The sequence below is a fragment of the Carassius gibelio genome, chromosome B5 (assembly GCF_023724105.1).
Source record: "Carassius gibelio isolate Cgi1373 ecotype wild population from Czech Republic chromosome B5, carGib1.2-hapl.c, whole genome shotgun sequence".
NCBI lineage: Eukaryota > Metazoa > Chordata > Actinopteri > Cypriniformes > Cyprinidae > Carassius > Carassius gibelio.
In genome coordinates this window covers 28,781,032-28,803,706 of record NC_068400.1, presented here as the reverse complement: position 1 = coordinate 28,803,706, position 22,675 = coordinate 28,781,032, and the positions used below count along the sequence as shown (strand labels likewise).

The following is a 22,675-nucleotide window of genomic DNA, read 5'->3' as shown; positions in this document are numbered from 1 at the left end:
ATCATTGTACGTTCTCTCTCTCTCTCTCTCTCTCTCTCTCAATTTATGCTTATTTATTTTGATTATTTATTTATTCGATTTTGTTTTCTCTAGGACGATGTTCCAGATAGAGTCGGTATTAGTTTTCATTTTATAAAGAGCAGATACAGCGTTGATGCCTTCACATTTAATAGAACGGTCTGAATAATTGAGCTAGCACTGATTTATGGTGCTTTATATATGTAGTGTACACACTAGAAACATGCTTACCGGGCAGAGTTTCTATCAGTAGTCTGAGGCAGGTGGTGGCCTCGGGTTGTCCAATCAGAGCACTGCAGGGAGACGACGCTGTGTCTTCCCCGCAGCGTAGTGTGTGTTTCTGGGGAAATGGAAACAGGGATTTGCCAAAGGACAAGAGCTGCTATTCGACATGTGTTGGCAAGGTCACCGTCTCTCAGGGAAAACACTGGTGCATGCCTGGAGTATGAGACAAGCTTGTGCCAAGGTGGAAATGATGTAAAGTGGTTATTTTGGCTTCTGTGCATAAAGGAGCATTCACACTGCCTGACCAGGATTGGCACGTGGACTTTCATCCAGGTCCCACAGTTCCTGCTTCTGTTCTTTCTTCTAGTTTTGCTTAATCCTTGTGTGCTCTCTGACCTAGTTTGAAACTCTTGACTCGACTTGATTCATCCCTGCACTCAGTGTGAGCTCCCCGCGCTTGTGGTTTTGTTTATCCTCAAAAAGAGAACATTTTTTTGGGTAGCAGTGAGAAATAATTACTGGTTTGACAACGTCGCTTTCCTTTCTTTTACTCACTGAAAATATGATGCTGTTATTTAAGGAAACTTTTTCTACCTCACCCGATATTGCTGTAACCTATTGTTGCCAGGTTGTTTCAGTCATATTAAATTACTTTTTTTTAGTAGGAATAAAACCACTTTAATTAGATGTTCCCACATGAAGGACGTTTTTAGGTTACCTGACAAAATGTTTTATGGTAAGATTAAAGACATTCACAATTTATCCATTGGCACGCAAGCATCCCCTTTTAAATTAATATACCTTATAAATGTATTCACATTTTACTCTTTTGTTTCAAGCTGCTTAGAACTATCATTTCAGTTAGTTAGAGCACAGGAATCAAGCACTATTGAGCACACTTAGTGGAAGATATCACACTGTGGAGGTGATATCTGCATGATCCATGCCTTTTTACTTCTTTGTAAAAATGTAATATAACCTCAGGTTTTCAAATTGAGGGTTGATTGGTACATTATTTAAAAGGTTTGCTGGATTACTGTCAGGATTTTAAAGGAATGTTTCACCCAAAAAATTAATTCTGTCACTTACCCCACATTTGTGCCTGACATAGATTTTTTTAGTAAACATACATGTAAATCTCCTAAAATAAAATAAATATATAATAATATTTTAGTAAGTTGTTGCTCTCAAATATTGTAAGTGTAATTCAGTATGCATTATTCAGGTTTGAAAATGTTATCTTCATCTTGAACTCAATTATGGGTGAACTATTCCTTATAGTGAATAAGGTAAGTTCAGTGAGATAATGAGAAACTACATTATTCAACAGCTGTACTGAATAATAATGGCAGACTATGAGTCTGTGTATTAGTTGTTATGCAGTAGAAACTGCCACATGTGATTAAATTACTAAATTAACTAATTTAATTTAAATGTATTTTTTTTCTCCAAAACCCCCGAAAAACCAAAAAAAAAAAAAAAAAAAAAAAAAAAAAAAAAAAACACATCCACAACAAAAAAACAACAGGAAATTGGCAAGTAATTTTATCATTCACTCAACAGATTTGTTTAAAAACACTGATTCAAATACATTAAAAAATAATACTCAAAACTGTCTTTATGAATAAAATACTTAATTATTTTGCTCAACAAATTCATATAAATACTGATTCATTTTTTATCGAAACAGTCATGTTAAGGGAGTTCATTCTATTCAAATGTCACTGAAAGTTCATTGCACTTAATAGAAAAAAAGTAATATGAACTCAGTAATGATTATTTTAACTCAAGCTGAATGAGTTACAGCAGATTTCTAGTTTCCAGCATGCTTTGCTTCAGATTCTGTAAGGAGAGTAAAACTTAAAATTAAATGCTATTTTATGCATTTTTCCCCCAAAAGATTAATATAAGCAGAGATCTCTTGGTGTTGGGATTTAAAAGGATTTCTGTTATGTTTGAGATTTTGAGGGTTACCATTGTGCTGTAGAGTAGGTCGAGGATGGGCCATGACAAGATGAACTACTACTTTGTAAGTAGTATTGGCACTTATTGATGCAGCAATAGTCTTGTTGCATTAGCACTGTCTGCCTGCTAGCTAGTAGTTAAATCAATGTATAAAATAATTATAGTATTATAATAAAAAAATAGTCAATGTTATTAATGCTAGTCATTTTAATCACTACACCTACAGTAAGTTTCAATAGCATAAAATAATTGAGTAGAGTTCAAAAGGTAATTTCGGAAATATTATTTTTAGTGAACTCACTAAACTTGAATGAATCAAGGCAATTCGTTTCCTTAATTTAAATGAGTTAACTAAGTGGGATTTACAGTGTAGATACACAATATCATTTATTATTAATAAGTGTATAAATAATAATAATTATTTCATAAAAAATTGGCGCAGAAACAGGACACTGTGTTTACCTTAAATGAAGTAATCCTAGATGAGGTCAGCTATAGTATCTTTATTCTTGGACATTTTGCTTGTCAATAACAAAACCACAACACAACATACTGGCAGAGGCAGCTTGGTGTGTCTTCATGTTTGACTGTTATTATAGTAAGCCACAACCACGGTCATAAATCCTCATGAAGGTGAATATCGATTGGACGGAGAGATGGAGTGAGACTGATGGCCGTTTTCATGTCAAAGCCCTTGGCTGGGCTCTGCAAGCAGTGCAATAACACGAATGGTCCAGTTTATCAAAGCACCCTCCCCCTTCATATCATGGCCTGTTTATCACCTTGGCCAGCCTCATAAAGACCGAGCTCCATCCGATCTCCCCTGAGCCTGCTCAGTTAAGTGACCTCCAGCTCTCAGTCACGTACACTTATCTTCTCATTTGAATAGGAGTTTTTACAACACCGCAGCCAAGCAATTAAAGATGCACACTTAGATATGCTCTTTTACACATAGCAGTAAATACTGCACACTTCACTCACTGTAATGTGGAATAAACACCTCTCACAAACAAAAAGAATTAAATGTTACTGCATTAAAAAAAGAGACTCAACCTAAACACATTAGTATACATCAGCAAAAGTTATCACCGATTACATTTACTGTATAATATATATTTTGGTATGTATCAGACTAGTATATGACTAGATGGCTAAATTTTATATGAAATAAAGCATGTACAAGCACTAGAGAATTTCTGTCTCTAGACATCTGGTCCGTTTAGGCGGGTTTGATATAGTGTACTATGTTTTATTTGGGTCAAGCAATCCATCCTAAAGTTTTTCAATTCGGGGTGTCTAGCAGTGGTGCAAAAAAATCAATTGCTTTTTTAAGAAGTCAATTCCACCATCCATTTCAGGATATTTGTCGATAATTGAATGGCCAAGGACTGTTTCCCAACCAAATGGAGGAAGCACTCAACACTAAGTAACCATATAGAGAAGGACAGTCTGTTTGGTTTCTTGTCTATGAAAGCAGATATGTCTGTGTTGCATGATAAGGATATATTAAACCATAGTAAACATATTCCAGGAAAGAGCCCCAGCACAGAGACATTACAATCTTATTTTATGTGAGTCACTGTTCAATGCATGTCTTTTAGATCACTTGAAAATAAACTACAGGAAAAAAATATATATTTTGTCTTAACTACAATATTTTTATTTATTTACAAACCAGCATTTTTACTGCTATTTTAGTTGAAAGAAATTCATTTTTATTAATTTATTTACTTTTGTGGACTGGAAAGGAAGAAAAGCACCCCTTTTGCACAAAGAATAGCGACTATAAAGTATTATATAAAATATTAAATCTTTATTTTAATATCAATTAATTTTGTTTCAGTTTTGGTCACTACAAATTGAAACCTCAGTTTCTGTTATTTCATACATTTTTGACTTTACTGTTATTATCAGGAAGTGTAAAATAATAAAAAAAAAATATATATAAAAAATAAAGAACATCCATTAATACATAAAACCTTACCACAAAATATAATTATTATTTTTTAAATTGTCTTAAAATAAAATGCCATATTACACATCCATTCTAATGACTTTTTATGATGGGTATATGCTCTGTGCTGTCAGATAAATAATACGAGCCTGAACTCGTTTGAAGATTAAACAGGTGTGCTGTGCCCATTTCCACAAATCAATAGGAGACTGTTAAAAATGCATGATCACATTGATCAATAGCAGGAGATGAGAAGATCTCTCATGCAGGAAGCATCATCAATACCTGAGACTAACTAGTTTAATTCAATAACATGTATGAACACAAATCAAACTAGGTCACTCATTATATTCTCATTTACACAAGGGCTTATTGGCATTTCAAACATAATATGATACATACAGATAACCATTCACCCTTCAGTGGACAAGCACACACCCACACAAATGGGCACATTCACGGAAACTCAGGTAATAGCTGGGTTTTCTCAGAGACAATTTTTGGCTTTCTTGAATACAGTGAATGAATACATGTGAGGGGTCGTGTTGTCCATTTCAGCACTGCACCATAGTATGTGATTTTTATTCCTCTGCAGATGCTTTTGAATGTTTGAATGCCTTTCCATTGATGCATTATATTTTAAAAGTGGCATTTCTTTTAGATTCAGGGTCAGTTCTGAAGACTGGGTCCAGATTCCATGTGAGACTTGCATTTAAAATGTGGACTATTACAGTAAGTTTACATTTCTATCAGTTGAATCTGACAAAGAAAACACAGCTCTTATCAGAAGTGCATAGACTTTATACTGTACACTGTAAAAGAAATAAAAATGGCATGTTTCTAATGAAATAAAACTAGAAGTTACAGCCTTCATAAAATGTCAAAAGCAGGAAGAAAAAACATACACAAATCTGTTTTTGCAAGTTTTTAAAATGATAAGAATTACACTAGCACTTTGAGGCCACATTAATTTAGGTTTAGCAGATGGGTGCTCTGTCAGAAGGCTAAACATGAGCTGCCTCCACAAATATCAATCTATCCTATATCACTGCTGCGCCATAATTATACGCTCTGAGTGAGCGCTGCACTATTTTTGGGGTGAGCTAATAAGTAGCACATTAGTAATGATCCATTTACTACCAGACAAGCAAATGTTACTGCGTTAATAGTCGTTAGCACATAGCTGTAAAGTCGTTTTTAAACGAGTTCAGGGTGAAGACAGGAATATGCAGAGCAGACCTGGTGTTTTGTTCTTTTTTTATGCTGTGGCATCATCAGTCATTTGATGCTGAGAACAAAAATATCACTAAAAGTAGTTCACACATCAACACATATCTACAAATGTGTCCTATAGATATCATTCAAAAATTCAACCCTAACCCTAACCCTAACGTAACCCTAACCCTAACCCTAGCCCTTGCAATTAATGAAAGTAAAAAAATTGAAATTATTATTACCATGCTTTGTAGACATGCTTCCATGGCAGTACTATAGTATTTTTTTGAAGGACACTAATGTTCAAAACAAAAGTTAGACAGTTGTGAAATATATTAGCAATTTTATAATATTTTAATATATTATAAGATGTAATTTATTCCTGTGATGGCAAAGCTGAATTTTTAGCAGCCATTACTCCACTCAGAAATCCTTCAGAAATCATTCTAATATACTGATTATAATACACTGTATAATATAATACAGTATAATACACAATACAAGAAACATTTCTTATTATCATCAGTATTGAAAGCAGTTGTGCTGCTTGACATTTTATGGGAACCAGGATGTTTTTTTCAGAATTCTTTGATGAAAGTTCAAAATAAAAGTATCCCTTTTTTTGTTAAAGTCTTACTGACCCCAAACTTTTTAAATGGTAGGGGATTTCAAAGTACCACAATATTATACGATCTGATTTTTAATATGAAAGTTGAATTCTTTTAACAGAAATACAAGGCATGACGTGTTATTAGATGGTGTAAGTAGCATTCCTTTCAAAGTACAACACATTTTTTGCCCTATTTCTCCTCTGTTAGACATGTCATGCCCTTTAAGACTGAAAGTTGTGTGTGTGTAAGTGTGTGTGCAAGAGTTGTTAGCCCACCAGGGTTACTCCCTTATTCAACATGTGACATTTGTCATTTTGACATGTGCTGATGCCCTTTGGAATTGTGCCATTTTTACTTGCTAGAAGATCTTCATATCCTGACCCCCTTTGTGCCACCCTGTAAGACACAAACAAACCCCTGGGATTCTGCACAGGACCTACCAGACAATTACTGAAAAGTTATGATAATCCCAAGTTACAGGGACCAGTTGTCTTTCCAAGGTTAGTGTGTGAAGCTAGGCATGTCACATTTGCTCAGGCAAGTGTCTGGTTTTGTCAAGGACGGCCTGTGGAAATGCACTGGAGAGAGAGAGAGAGAGAGAGAGAGAGAGAGAGAGTGAGAGAGAGAGAGAGAGAGAGAGAGAGAGAGTGAGAGAGAGAGAGAGAGAGAGAGAGAGAGAGAGAGAGAGAGATTCAGCTCTTTATATCCTCAACGGTAGAATCAGCGGAGATTCCTGTGGACAGTTCACATATAGCTCAGATCTCGGGAACAGTGTTGTAGATTATGCTATATCAAATATAGGACCTTCCCATTTCAGTGCATTTACCGTCAAAGCTCAGTCGCCCCTGTCTGATCACAGCCAGATCAATCTCTTCATTAAAGGGGAAGACAACAAATCACGGGGAATTCAGAAAAAGCCAATTCATCTACATAAACTCAAAGCACCATATAGATGGACTCGAAGTGCTGCTGAAACATATATTAAAGCATTGAAGTCAAACGAAACTCTCAGTTCCATTACACTATTTAACAATTCAACATATGATAATAATTGGAAAGGAATACATTTAGCAATTAAACATATTAATGACATTTTTGAAAATATAGCAAAAAAGGCTAATTTAAATGAAACAACCACATATAAACACAAAAATAGAGCTAAACAAAAACCTTCTGAAAAGTGGTTTGACCATGAATGTAAAACAATAAGACAAGAGCTACGATTCATTTCAAATCAAAAACACAAAGATCCGGTCAACTTAGAGTTACGCTCTAAACACTCTGAACTCCTGAAACAATACAAAAACACAGTGAGACAGAAGAAGCTGGACTATTATAACAACACACTTCAACAGATGGAAAACTCAATTGATCAGGGTCAGTTCTGGAGCATGTGGAACAGTCTGAACAAGACAAAACCACAAGAGTTAGCCATACAAGATGGTCAGATCTGGAAGGATCACTTTGAGAAGCTCTATACACCTCAAACTGACCCTCTGAATAACCCCAACCAATTCAATGTCCTCCAAAAGTTGAATGCTCTTGAATCATGCATCAAAAACAACCAAAATCCACTAGATTATCCAATAACCCAACAAGAACTTAGTGAAAAACTGAAATCCCTCAAATGTCAGAAATCCTGTGGCCCTGACAACATAAAGAATGAGATGCTTAAAAACAGCTCCCCTGAACTGCAAACTGCATTACTCAAACTTTTTAATTTGATTTTGAGTTCAGGTGTTTTTCCTGAGGTCTGGAACACAGGATTCATCTCTCCAATCTTTAAAAGTGGAGACAAAACCGATCCTAATAACTACAGAGGGATCTGTGTAACCAGTAATTTAGGAAAAGTATTTTGCTCTATAGTCAACTCTCGGATTTCATCTTTCTTAAAGCAGCACAATGTCATCAGCAAATCTCAGATCGGCTTCCTCCCTAAACACCGAACCACTGACCATATTCACACACTACACACGCTCATAAATGAACATGTACACCAGAAGAAAGAGGGGAAAATATTTGCATGCTTTATAGATTTTAAGAAGGCTTTTGACTCTATCTGGCATAATGGACTATTTTATAAAATCATTCAAAGTGGCATAGGGGGTAAAATATATGACTTAATTAAAAACATGTATAACCAAAATAAATGTGCAGTAAAAATTGGCCAGCAAAGGACAGAGTATTTTCCTCAACAGCGAGGAGTGAGACAGGGCTGCTGCCTCAGCCCGACCTTATTTAACATCTATATCAATGAACTGGCAGATCTTCTGGACCAGTCCAACAGTCCAGGACTACAATTACATGACACAGAGGTCAGATATCTACTGTATGCAGACGACTTACTAATTCTGTCTAAAACACCAGAAGGTCTCCAGAACAACCTTGACATTTTAACTAAATACTGCCAGGATTGGGCCTTAGACATCAACATCCCCAAAACTAAGATTATGATATTTCAGAAAAAGCCCAGAAATCTAGAACATAAACATCTATTCACATTAAACAACACCACACTTCAACATACTTTACAATATACTTATCTTGGTCTGGTTTTAACTCCCACTGGAAATTTCAAATTGGCAATTAAAACATTACTTATAAAAGCCCGCAGGGCACTACACGCTATACGAATGAAATTATTTAAAATAAACATCCCCATCAGAATCTGGACAAAGATCTTTGATAGTGTGATTCTGCCCATCGCCCTGTATGGAAGCGAGATCTGGGGTCCAGCGAGTAACTCCAGCCATAAAGACTGGAACAAACACCCTTTAGAAGCTCTGCATGTGGAGTTCTGCAGAAGCATCCTTCACGTGCACAGAAACACTCCTAATAACGCCTGCAGAGCTGAGTTAGGCCGTCTTCCCCTAAACCTCATCATTAAAAAAAGAGTTTTAAAGTTCTGGATCCACTTAAACTCTAGTTCAGAAGATTCTCTTCATTATAAAGCATTAAAAACACAAAAAAAGAATGCTCAAAAAAGTAATCTTTGTGCAATGGTGTCAGAGCTGACTAAAAAAGCACTCGATATCACCAATCCTGAAAAACATAGAAGAATCAAAGAGATTATGAATGAAGAGAAGGAGACATACATACAGTATTGGAAAGAACAAACCAAAGAGCAAAGTCGCCTCCAGTGTTATCTGAAACTCAACAGAGAGTACAGTATGGCTGACTATCTGCTCTCAGTCAGGAATATAACACACAGACAGTTACTGACCAAGTACAGACTGAGTGACCACCAGCTGGCCATAGAGAGAGGACGACACAGAAAGAGCTGGTTACCCAGAGAAGAGCGAGTCTGTGCCGAGTGTAGATCAGGATCAGTCGAGACGGAGGAGCACTTCCTCCTCCACTGTGACAAATACACATCTCTGAGAGACTCACTGTACAGTCAGATACAGCACAACACTCCTGAGCTCCAGTCACTCAGTGAACATGACAAATTAAAAATATTACTTGGTGAAGGACCTGCTTCCTCTGTGGTAGCACATTATATTTACAAATGCCATAAAATAAGAGGTAAAGAGTGAACACATCTACATTAGAAGTACCATCAATGTTTATGAAAATGTATATAGATTTATTTTGCATGTATTTTATTCTATTTTTTTTTTTTTTTTTTTTTTTTTTTTTTTTTTTCTTATGGATATATATGAATTTTTGTTTTGTTTGTTTCTATTCTGCTATGTACAATGCTTTGGCAATATGTACCTTTGTATGTCATGCCAATAAAGCAATATGAATTGAATTGAAATTGAGAGAGAGAGAGAGAGAGAGTGAGAGAGAGAGAGAGTGAGAGAGAGAGAGACAGAGAGAGTGAGAGACAGAGAGAGTTGAATACCAATTCAGGGTCTTGGTCTCTATTCAACTGCATTAACCTTAAAAGAATTCACAATAATTAACAATTAAACAGGCTGTTATTCACACATGACATTATCGCTGAGATGTACTTTGACCACAAAATGAACTTTAATTACTAGCTTGGTTTTTTTTTCAACTCCAGATTTGTATTTTTCAAATACATGTGCCTCTGAAAGGATGTGAAATGGATGATCATAAAGCTAAAATTCATTCTAATCTCTAAAAAATATATCTATTTTCTACAAGCACACATTGTTCCATTTTGGATCAGTGAAATCATTGCACATATTAAACCAGAGGAGTCACAGATTCATTAAGGAAATATTGGCTAAAGAGTTGTTAACAGCGGTTAGTTATATCACCCTTCACCCAGTTGCTAGGAAGCTAATTTTAGGTGATTAGTCAATTCAGAGAGCATAGAAATGTAATTAGGAGTCTCTTTTGTTTTAAGAGGACGACCTTGTGATGAATGTATACAGGCAAAGCAGTCTCAGGGGATGGTAGTAGACTTAAGACAGTCTGATCTTGAGCAAAGTCATGGTGTATGTTTGATGAATGTTTGCGTATGTGTGTGTTTGTGTGTTTAGGGCTATCAGTTATGTAAATTATGCTAAAATATGTTTTAAGTAATTCAATTTTTATACAAATTAACAAACTTAATCATACGCATATAAAATTAGTTGTGAAACAAGGATGTGTTGTTTTGGCATGTCTGTCTGCCTGTCCATCCGTCGTCCATCCATCCATCCATCCATCCATCTATCTATCTATCCATCCATCCATTGCCAGATTTATGATATCAGTAACTCTGGAAATGCACCATCATAGGGTCCATTTGATAAATGGACATTAATTTTTTTTCTTTGTGCAGATGTCTTAAAAAAAAAAAATCACAATTAGATTTTAACTCTGCAGATATCCTGTTAGGGCAAAACTGTCCCAAAAAGGTCCCTGATTAAACACTAGTGTGTACTTGTGGACAGGGACTTGTCTCATGGGCTTTGAAATTTGCAGCAAGCTATTATCACATCAGAATAATAAAGAACAGCATGCTACTTGAAAATCATTTGAGGTTGTACGCATATTCTTTTTCCCATCTATTATTAGCCATGTCCATTTTGCTGTCCATTGTATTTGCCTGATGTTGATAGTAGGATTTGTTTTTCCTCTCTGAGATCTTAGATTGATGAGTGCTGAGATAAGTAGTGAGAGAGAGAGAGAGAGAGAGAGAGAGAGAGACAGATGCTGAGACAAAGACGGAGACAGAGAGAGTTTGGCAGGCCTGTTTGTTTGCCCTTGCCCGAGCCAAGCCTGGTGTTTACAGCCACTGCTGATCCACTCCACAGCACTGCATAGATGAGCGATATGAGACTCATTAGCCCTGACTACATTTATCCACTTCTGTGCTCCACTGGCCGGTGACAGCTCAGCCTAGTGATGGATAGAAATACAACAGGGGTCAAAAGCAGAGAAATTAGACCCTGTTGAGTGGAGGATTTAAGTGTTTTGTCAGTACATATTGTGTGGTTGCTGGACTGTGTGTTTGCTAGCATAGTTTATATGTAAAGCTGCCTAAAGTAGTTATTAAAGTCATCATGAAATAAAAATTCATGATGTTGGTCATGGCAACAATTACTCTTCAAGGTCTGCTACACTTAGAAAAAAAGGTAAAAAAGTTGTCACTGAGGTGGTATCTTTTTGAAAGGTACAAATATGCAACATTTGGGTTCTTATATGTGATCCTGGACCACAAAACCAGTCATAAGGGTCAATATATTGAAATTGAGATTTATACGTCAGCTGAAAGCTGAATAAATCATCTTTGTTAGGATGGGACATTTGGCTGAGATACATCTATTTGAAAATCTGGAATCTGAGGGTGCAGACAAATCTAAATATTGAGAAAATCGTCATTAAAGTTGTCCAAATGAAGTTCTTAGCAATGCATATTACTAATCAAAAATTAAGTTTTGATATATTTACGGTAGGTAATAAATTAACAAAATATCTTCATGGAACATGATATTTACTTAGCATCCTAATGGTTTTTGGCATAAAAGAAAAATAATTTTGCAGCAAGCAAGCTTTTGTCCTTTTTTTTCTGAGAGTGTACGTGTACTGTTTTGAAAAAGTTTCATATTTTTATTCAACAAGGACAAATTAAATTGATCGAAAATGAAAGTAAAGACATTTATGATGTTACAAAATATTTTTTTTTTGCAAAGAAATGCTGTTCTTTTGTCCTTTCTATTCATCAAAGAATCCTGAAAAAAAAGTATCTCAGTTTCCACAAAAATATCAGGCATTGTTTTCAAAAAATGTCTTAAGCAGCAAATAATGGTTGCTGAAAATTCACCTTTACCATCACAGGAATAAATTACATATTAAAATATATTAAAATAGAAAACAGTTATATTACATTTGAATAAGATTTCTTGATTTTTGGTCAAGACTTGGTGAGCATAAGAGACAAAGACTCCATAGTTTTTTGTTGTATAAGAAGGATATGCACCATACACCGTTGCTCTGTACTAAGAGTACTTTAGATAAATCAGCCCTTTCTGAATTGGCTCTGTTAGTCTTAATGCAGTTTTCTATTCATCTTTGTGCAAACTAAATCTTAGACATCAACTCTTCCAGACTAACAAGTGGCCAGAGTAATTCTGTATGAAACTCAATTAAAACCGGAGATGCGTATTGCATTATCTTGCAAACACTGCTCCAATACCTCATGGCTTTCAAGCATCTTGACGAGTCTCCAGTATTCAAGCTCAGGGCTGGAAACACATCCTTTCATGTCAGTCTGGATCAGTCATCGCTGCGTGTGGAACCTCGGCTGAATGTTGTTATGTCAGGCAGAATGTAAAGGGCAAGTGACAGAGCCGTGGTAAAGAGCTCCAAGGCAGCAGTCTGTGCTTTTATCAGAGATACAGGCTCGGAAACACACGCATGGAAGGAGAAAAGAACCACTCTCTGCTCACTGCCATTAATTATGGAGCAGACAGCGATGGCGTGTGCAGACAGACTGTGTTTTATGCAGGTAGAATGAGTTGTCAGTCTCGGGGCGGCACATTACCGAAACCCTGTGCAGCACTGACAATTCCCAGGATTTCATAAAAAAACACTTTCAGTTGACTTTAACAAGGAGGTTATTTAGCAAGTCGAAAATTGCTGTCAAGGTACAAAGTATCAGGACTGCATGATCAGGGTTCACCAAGGGCAATGTGACTAATGCTTATGGGGCGGCTTTCATTGCTCTGTCTCACCTTGTGCTCTTCTCTCATTTGGCCTTTAACGAGTGTCTGTGCACTCTTGAAAGTACATGCCGGTCTTCAATATGATAGCCTCCCATTTGACATCCGCTACGTTTTTAACTTTGATCATGTAGGTGACCTGAGACTGATCCATGACAATTGTAGTCATTTTTCTTGAGAGAAACACCCTTCATGTCCCAGCATTTCTTTCTCAGCTCCTGTGTTGACTGGAAGTAGTTTCTGCATCCATTGAGCCACCTCACTGCCTACAGAAGCATCCTTATTGTCATTGATCATGAAAGAGCATTCATATGCAGTGACTTCATGCAACATTCAGTGTTGCTGACTGTTGGCATGACAGTAGATTTCATGCTATGCAAGAGGATCATACATATATATATATATATATATATTATATATTATATACTGTATATTCATGGTACTATCAGTAATGGTGGTGGATGATAACATGGAGGTGAAGAATTGTTGAATAAAGTCATTATTTTGTTTTCTTTGCAAACAAAAAGTATTTGTGTAGCTTCGTAAAATAACTACTGATGTCACATGGATTTTTTTTTATCGATGTCTTTATTATGTTTCTTTGCCTGGAAACATTTCAGTAAAAGTACAATTGCAGGGTATTTATATATAGTGCATAATATGTAAATGTATTTGTAGTATACTTAGCATGAAATAAATGTATTTTAAATACACTTCGAAGTATATACTGTATATATTGTCACATGTTTGTTCCGGTTTTCCTTATTTGGTCATGTATCCTGTCCTCAGTTCTATTAGTTCCAGGTGTTCCCCGTTTAGTTAATTTGGTTCCAGCTGTGTGTCATTAATTAGTTCATTTGTTCCCAGGTGTGTCCCATTGTGTCATGTGTTTATGTAGTGTTCCCTGTGTTGAGTTCTCAGTCTGCTGTTAAATGTCTTTTAGCTCCTGTGTATGCCTGTTGATGATTAACGTTTTTAACGTTATTAATGTTTTTAAACTTGGGATCCCTTTAAGATGTTTTTTTTATTTGTGTGATTAGTCCTACAAAATGTAGCTGATGTAGTAATGGCAGATATATTGATTATTGTCTTCAAAATATAATGATGTAATAAAATAAGAATTGGTTGTTGTATAATCAAAAATGTCCATATTGGCTCTAGTGAAAAAACAAAACTAAAATGTATTTGAAATACATTTTATTTTGTGTTACGTATACTACAAATACATTGATGTATTCATGTGCTTAATAAAAATACCCTGCAATTGTACTTAGTATACTGAACTGGTATACTTAAATTGTGCTAAATTGGAACAACTAATTTTGTATTAAATGCACTTTACATTGTGCGGAAGTAGTGCTGAAGTCCACCTAAAGGTCTACTAAAGTACATTTGATTGTGCTAAAGTGGAACTATTGGAAGTATACTTCATGTACCCTTTTGAATATCTTGCATTTAAAGACTGATATAATACAGAGATTAAATTCAAGTTTATTTGTATAGCGCTTTTTACGATACAAATCAATGCAAAGCAGCTTTACAGAAAATTAAGTTTCTACAATATTTAGTAGTAGCTTATAAGTGGTGATTGTCAGTTTATGTGTATATTTCCGGAATTTTCAGAAAAAATTATACAAGATATAGTAATCATTTAATCCTTATTCATAATCCTTAACATTAAGAAAGTAAGTTTGTGATAACTTTCAGTGAGTCTTACTGTAGGTCACTCTTTTTCTCTGGACAAGAACTGGCACTTTAAATGGATCTGTTACTCCGGTGGCCTGTGGCCATCTCCTTTTGATTTTCATTTTGAAGTATTTCCTTTCTGTCCAGCCACGGGCTAAACAAGCTGCAATATGTCACCATGATGTATGTGGGTGCTAAATAACAGCTATTAAAACATTTCAAGTAGGGCGATTTCACACAAGCAGATTTTGGAGGTCTAAGCTTGCAGTAATTTTCTTAGTCCCCCCTCATGGGACGTGCTGAAATACTAGCGGCTTAGGTAATGATGTTGCCAGAGCAGATTACAGCAGGCTTTGCTTGGAGTGTCTCTGTGAGCATCTCTTTGAAGGTTGTAATCCATGGATTTGGGCCCGGATGTGGGAGATGAACGGAGAGACCGCAAATCGAACTCTGAGAAGAGCATCCACCAGGTCAACCTGCCTCGAGAGCTTAGTCTGGGAGATGCAGACATTGCTTGGAGGAAGAGTGTCAGTGTGCGGCCCATAAATGCGCGTATTTGTTTGATCCAATTTATAAACCTGATTGCCCAAAGCCTGAAGCAAAAAAAGAGCAGTTTTGAAAGCTCTTCATGTAAAAAATGTGAGACTGGTGTCATTTTTGGAAACATGCTTGAACTGCAAAGGGAGCTGCTGAATGTCTGTTAAAGCTTTCAACATTTTATCTCAGTGAGGTTTCTTTATGAGTTGAATGTTGAATTGGTTCTTGGAAGGCATAACATTATAATGGCAACACATTCAGTATCAAATCAAATGAAAAGGATGGATGATAACAAACTAAATACGCAGCAAAGAAAACTGGTTTAAACTTTAACCCATTAAATAAAATCTTAGAAAGGTAGAAGAAAGTAGATAGTAAATCATAAGTCACAAAAGTTTTTCTTTTTTCTTTTACAACTTAGAAAAAATATAATAAAAGCATTAATATTACACAATGTAAAACTTTTAAACAATTTAATGCAACATTGCCGAATAAAAGTATTAATTTCTTCGAAAGAAAGCCAGAAATGACTATCTTGGCCCTTTCTGGTTCGATGAATTGAGAAACAGCGCAAAAAAATTGCAATTCAGGTTTTCCCATTCACTCCATATGTAAATGTAGCTAAAAAGAGCCAGGTGCCACCTTTTATTGTGTCATTTGCACTCAAAACACCAGTTACCGACTTCTCTTTGCATGAATTAGTAGTTTCTGAATTCTTCTCCACTGTTTTTCCTCCATTACGCATGCAGATCTTCTATCCCATATGTTCCCTTAAAACACTTTTTCCTCATCTAGTCTCTGTGCACTAGCTAAAAGCAACATACTGTAGGCAGTACTGCGGATTCAGGGGTTGGATCACTTTCCCTCTGGAGATGCAATCCGATGGTAATTTTATGATGCACATGTCACAAGTCATCTCTTCATCACAGCATTCTAGCATGATGAAAACTGACGGAACAGCTTCTGCCCTCATATGCTACTCAAGAGATGAAGGAAATTAATGCACCAAAACTGTATAACCTTAGGGAGAAGAATGACGTAGATGCACATATATAGTAGCCTGTCTATGTGTGAGTGGTGTGCGAATGTGTGTGCCTGCTAACTCGGTTTTTCCTGGACTCATTCCCAGTGCACTTGTCTTAAGCAAGCATTTGAGGATTTCTCTCTCAATCTATAGCATCCTTCCAAGAACTCCACAAGCTTTCCGTAAAACTCCTTTGCTGCAAGGACAAACTCCCTCCATGCTATCTTGATAGCATTAATTCACCTTGTGTCAGCACAGATCACCTCCACTGATGTAGTGAAGCTTCTGGGAGAAGCACTAATGGTTGTTGACATCTGTGCGGGGAGTTTTCTGATAGGTGTGGTAAATTGCTTGTGCACTTTTTATTTTTGCAGGAGAGATCAGGTGTGATTGAGAATAACCATGAAACTTGTTTTTTAAAGAGGCATGCACGAAAACAGCGTGTTTCTGCTTCCACTCAAAATAGGCATTTTCAAAATGATATGATAAATGAGCTGTGGGGTAATTATGAAACTTAGTATTTATGTTTTTATTTTTCTATTAAATAGTAATATGTCCATAATAATAATATTCTATCATTCAGAAACCTTTTTCTTCAGAACGTGCTGCAAAACTCCTTGTCCTCTCCTCTTGGCAGGCAGTTCTATCAAACCTTTACCATTAATTCAGAACATAGCAGCAAGATTAATTTTAAATGAGCCAAAAAGAATGTGCGTCACACCTCTGTTTATCAATTTGCACTGGCTACCAATAGCTGCTCCAGTACGATTCAAGGCATTAATGTTTGCTTACAAAACCACCACTGGCTCTGCACCCCTTTACCTGAATCCATTACTTCAGACTTATGTGCCCTCTAAGTGAACTCTGCAAGTGAACATGCTTTGCTTCCATTGCTCTAATTTGTAAGTTGCTTTGGATAAAAGCGTCTGCTAAATTACCAAGTGTAAATGTAATATTAAAATGAAAATACAATTATGTTAATAATGTCAAATAATTAAAAAAAAAAAAAAACTAACTTTAATAAAACAAACACCAGGAGATCTTTTCTTAAGAAAAATTCAGATTAATTTAGTTTAAAGAATAAAAATATATTTACTTGTGAAGACAGTTTTGTAATTTTTTACAATGGGTTCATCTGCCACAATAATGTTGTAAATATTGTTTTGTTTCTAATTCATTTTTAATTGATTAACAGCCCTAGTTTTTTGTCCTTCAGACTGTGTCCTCATAAGACACGACTGCTATGAGTGACAGGACATTTTGTAGGTCGCTTGTTTTTCACTTCTGCAGCGTCCCGGTGTCTGAAATCTCGTTGGTCCAAAATCATGTTCTTACACATTACACATTTTGATTAAGAGTCTGCAGTTATGCGTAGAAACCTCATTTGACTGCTCCAGATATGTCAATGCATCCACCATTGGTCAACTTTTCAGACACTGCTCTTCAGTCACAGTAAACTAGTGAACGCAAACCAATGCATTTTCATTGAAAATGCCACAACATTCTGCAGCGTACGCTTGGACAAGCAATATATATCTAAAGTTTTAACCAGTATTCATTTCTATTTACCATATGCAGCATTATCTCACAAAAATGATAAACTACATCCTGTGAAAATCAACATTTCAGTAGTCTGTTAAAGACCGTTGAAGATGTTAAGAACTATACTTTCAGATGCACACTCAATGTGGCCTGCTCAGTGACAGGCTTTGTCTTATATGAAGCCCACATATAGATACCTTTGGGTTCTGATGCAGACTTAGAGATTTTGCTGAAAGGATATAGCATGTTTTTCATGAAGACATACGGTAAAAGCAATCTGACCTCAATATCTCTGCCTCTCATGTGTAGACACAATGACAGTGGGGAATATGGGGCTCTAGATATGTGAGAGAGAGCGACGTCATTAATTATTGATTCTCCATCCCTGCTGGAGAGGTAACGTGACTGGGAGAAAAAATATTAATTTTAAATACTCCTCAATCTGAAGGTTAGATTGAAAGAAGGGAACCTGTATTGAGCGGCAGTAAACTTCGTTGTGCGGGGAATATTGACATGAAATGTAATAAAAGGATTTGTGATTTATTACTTGTCTGGTCCATTGTGTGGCCTGTGCAGTGGCAGAAAGGAAAAAGACACATAGAGACATGAACAGACTTTCCATTCTCCAAAGGACAATCACTTTTCTGCGGTTTCCTTTTAATTATTGCCAATTTTTAACGGTTGTATTTCAAAGATCCCTCTAAATACTGATTAAAAACTGTGAGATGCTAGTAATAATAGTGGTTTCTGCTCTGTGAGAAAGATGTGTTATAGGGACAGAATTAGAAATGTTTACATCCCCATACTAAATAAATCCCCCTCATGTATTAAAACAAGCGCAATGTTTTTTTTATTTTATGTATTCATTGAAAATGAATAAAATAAAATAATAATTAAATAATAATAATTAAAACCAATATTTAAAACCAATAAAATCACGTTTTTACCTTTTTTTTAAATATATATAAAAAAATATATATAGTAAAATATGTATGTTATATATATGTTATCTTATGTTATATATATGTTATAAATATTTTATAACATTGGCTTGTAGGAGTAGATCACTTTTTTAATTTTCCAGGATTATTAATGAGATTTAATTCACAAGGATTCATGCATGCTATTTGGTATTGCTGGATTGTATAAATATTGAATCAAAAAGATGAGCTCGACATGAATCAGACATAAGAGCTGGTCATCTAACCTGACTTACAAACTTATGCTATCAGTAATATAATGTGTGCGAGTGCACTGCTATTTGGCAAGTTTAGTATGTATCATCAAACCCATTACAAATTGTTGCAACAGCAAGGGTAATATCAGGCTAAATCATGTTGTACTAAAACAGATAAATGTTGTTCCCTTAGTGGAGGACAGTTTATACTGCATACTGGGGGAGAATTTCACTAAAAATGAATTACGCCCACTAATAGTGTTGTTTATTTGCACATGCTGTCTCATTTTGTTCTCGACCCGTTTCACATCCATCTATAAAACCCAAAAGAAGCTATTTTGAATAATGTTGGCACTTAAACCATTTCGTTGACCATGTATAGACAAAAGAAACACAGAGACATTACTCAAAATGAAAAACACAATAGAAAAGAAAGTCATACAGGTTTGAACCATGTTGTCTCATTTTCATTTGGAAAAGTTCTGGTTACTTATTATCCTGTGTCGGATAGCATTGACTTTTTTTTTTTTTTTTTTTTTGTGAATAAGGTTTTAAACCTAATCTGAATAGAAAAGAGGAATGTTTGTGTTGGATAGAATGACACTGATGTGAATTAAATACACATGCCATCGCACAACATTGCATAGACTGCGCCTGGTTAAGCTGTTTGCAAGCAGAGATAAATGTTTAGTGACATCACCCCACAGTATAAAGGTGTAATTTCTGAACCTTAGTATCCTGCTGCTTTCATTGACAAGAGGATGTATTTTGGCACACCTGCGTTGCATCAGCCAAAGTTATGGTCAAACAACACGACATTGCTGTTGTTCCTGATTGACATGAGGGGTAATCAGTCTGTCCACTTCTGACTGGGCCACTAGCAGGGTTTCTATCTGACAGCAATGCTTGCTTGGAGAAGTAAATCACTTTTGGAACTTAGAGTTTCAGTTTGCTCTAGAATTGTTTACTTTCCTGAAAATTCATTGGATTTGTTTTAATGCTCCTAAGATACATTAGTATATTTAAGCTATTGAGGCAGTTGTTATAAATGCAACATATCAGTACTGGATGGACATTGTTGCAGTTCATACGGTACCAAATGGTGTGGGTCCATCCGCTATATTTCACTCAGTAATTTTACTCCCACTGTAAGTGATTGCGCGTGAAGCCCATCAGTGTGATGTGCTGGGCTGTCTTAGCTAACAGATGAAGAGCCCATACTGGCGTCATACCTCTGAGAGTCCATCAGCTTAATAAAAGTGTCACAGCGGTTGATTTGTTGTGTCTGTTAATAACAGAAGCAAAGGGTTCAACGGGAAAGAGATTAAACAGACGGCTAGAACTGACATGCAGGTGCTGTCATTTGTCTTCACTCATCCGGCTTCCCAACCTTATACATTTATACTTATACACACAAACTATCTCCAGAGATATTTACACTGCAGTGCTGCTCCTGCATGAGCTTTGGGGATGTACAGTATTGATGGGTTTGAGATTTGAGATCTCTTCAATCTGGGAGCTTTAGGATGTTCAGGCTCAGGCTGGCAACCAACTCAGTATTGAGGGCGACGACTGCATTCATTTTCAGGACTGAATTATATTATTGTTCTGAATGTGTATGGCAATGTCAGGGAAGCTATAAACTACTCATAATTTAAGCACTTAAATTTTAGTAAAGCTACTGTGTTGGAAAAGTAGTTTGTAATATAATTATATCAGGATAAATATTTGGACCAGGATAAAAATGATTATATGTTTATTTTCTAATTTAATAAGAACTCTGTCTCATAAACAAAAGGGGTTTTAAATGAATGAATCTTGGTAAGGGTGAAATGAATATTTTTATTCAGCAAGGGTGCATTAAATGGATCAAAAGTGAATACATTTGTTACAAAAGATAAATGTTTATTCACCATATTAAAATAATTTCTTAAAAATCATGTGTTACTGAAGACTGAAGTAATGGCTAATGAAAATCCAGCTTTGCCATTGCTAAAATAAAATTACATTTTAAAATATATTCAAATAAAAAACTTTATTTGTAAACTGTAACAGTAATAGATCACAATATTACTGTTTCGCAGTACTTTCTCAATTAAATGCAGCCTTGTTGAGCATAAAATACTTATTATATATATATATATATTTGTTTTTAAGATCCTTTGAAGAATAGAAAGTTCAAAAGAACTGAAGAAAAATTCTCACTGACCCCAAACTCTTGGCCATATAGTGAATAGATAATATTAAGTCTTCTGAGCATCTTGACTGCTCTTGACAGCCATATATTATCACCATGATCTGCATTTGCACCTGTGCGTTAAACACACAGGGAATACATGAATATCATGGAAGCAACTGGGCAGTTGAGTATAAATGTTTCTCTCTACGAATCATGAGGAGATTGGAAGCCATTAGGCTCTCTGACGATGGAGCCATAGGAAGCCATGGCTCATTAAGGCAGATTGCAAATGTCATTTTGCTGCTTCCTCCCTGGCCTTGTATGGAGGGATTGCAAATAAATTAATTTTGCATAGAGTCTATGTTTTGAATCAAAGCCAAAGCACGCATGACACATGGCAAGTGTGATTAAATCACTAGTGGAGCTTTCAAAAGGAAGGTCAACCAAACCGCATTAAGACTGATTCCTCCAAGCCTCGTCCCACCCAGCTTCTAGCCAATTGCCAAAGATCCCCATCTTTTATCTAAATAACTCTCTCCTTGTTCCATTCCCTAGATTGCCTGTTTGTAACTGACTATTTCACCCGGACGCCTCGCAAGCTCAACGCCTACCGCTCTTTTGCCAGCGTGGAGCTGTTCCACTTCAACGTGCCTGAAGACACAATGGTGGCTGTTTGGAACCTCATCACCTTCAAGGAGCAAGGGGGCACCTTTGGAGACAGCTGCCCAGACCGCAATGTGACAGTGTGAGTTGGCTAAACCTCCAGGTTAAATCCTTTAAGGGTTGGTTGGGAAGGTTGGTTTGGGGCAGACGAGGACAGCAGTGTAAATGTGGTCAGATATGTCCAATCAGCATTTTAGATGAGAGAAGGGAATATGTAAAAGCCAGATGTCACATGTGTGAATATAATGGCCTTTCAAGCACGCACACTGAAGAGTACTCACTGTTTGCCCTGATAAAAATGCTTTTAATCCAAGTCTAAGGATAATTTCCCAGATGCTGATCATTTTCTGTGCTCTCCATAAAAAGGCATTTATCAAGCGTGGTGCTGGCAGAATTCACAGCATAACTGCACACTGGAGATCCATAAGCATAAAATACCAAGTGACACAGATAAGATTTAAAATCCAAATCTGACACTTTTACTAATTTCACAGGGTCACATTCAGTGGAATTGTTTTAATCCATTCTAAATGGCCTCTAAAGTTAGGATGGTCCTATATTTTTATTAGTCATAGGAGACATTGAGTCATTTGGTTCTCAGCTCAAGGTTACAAAACATAATGACCTTTTTTGGTTGATGAGAATGTAGGATATTATCAGCACAAGTTATTATAGTACAAAGGTATTATACAAGATATTATGGGATATTTAGCACAAGTTAAGATCAGTGTTGATCGTGTGACAGACAAAAAAAAAAA

General features: G+C 36.0%; 1 protein-coding gene across 1 annotated transcript in view; it reads left to right on the top strand.

Moving 5' to 3' along the window:
- The window catches only part of LOC127958831 (transmembrane protein 8B-like), a 119,449-nt gene that overhangs the window by 15,213 nt on the left and 81,561 nt on the right, over positions 1-22,675 (top strand). The window contains exon 2 of the mRNA XM_052557839.1: positions 21,810-21,999. Coding sequence (XP_052413799.1) covers positions 21,810-21,999 — 190 coding nt within the window. The remainder of the gene's footprint in view (positions 1-21,809; positions 22,000-22,675) is intronic.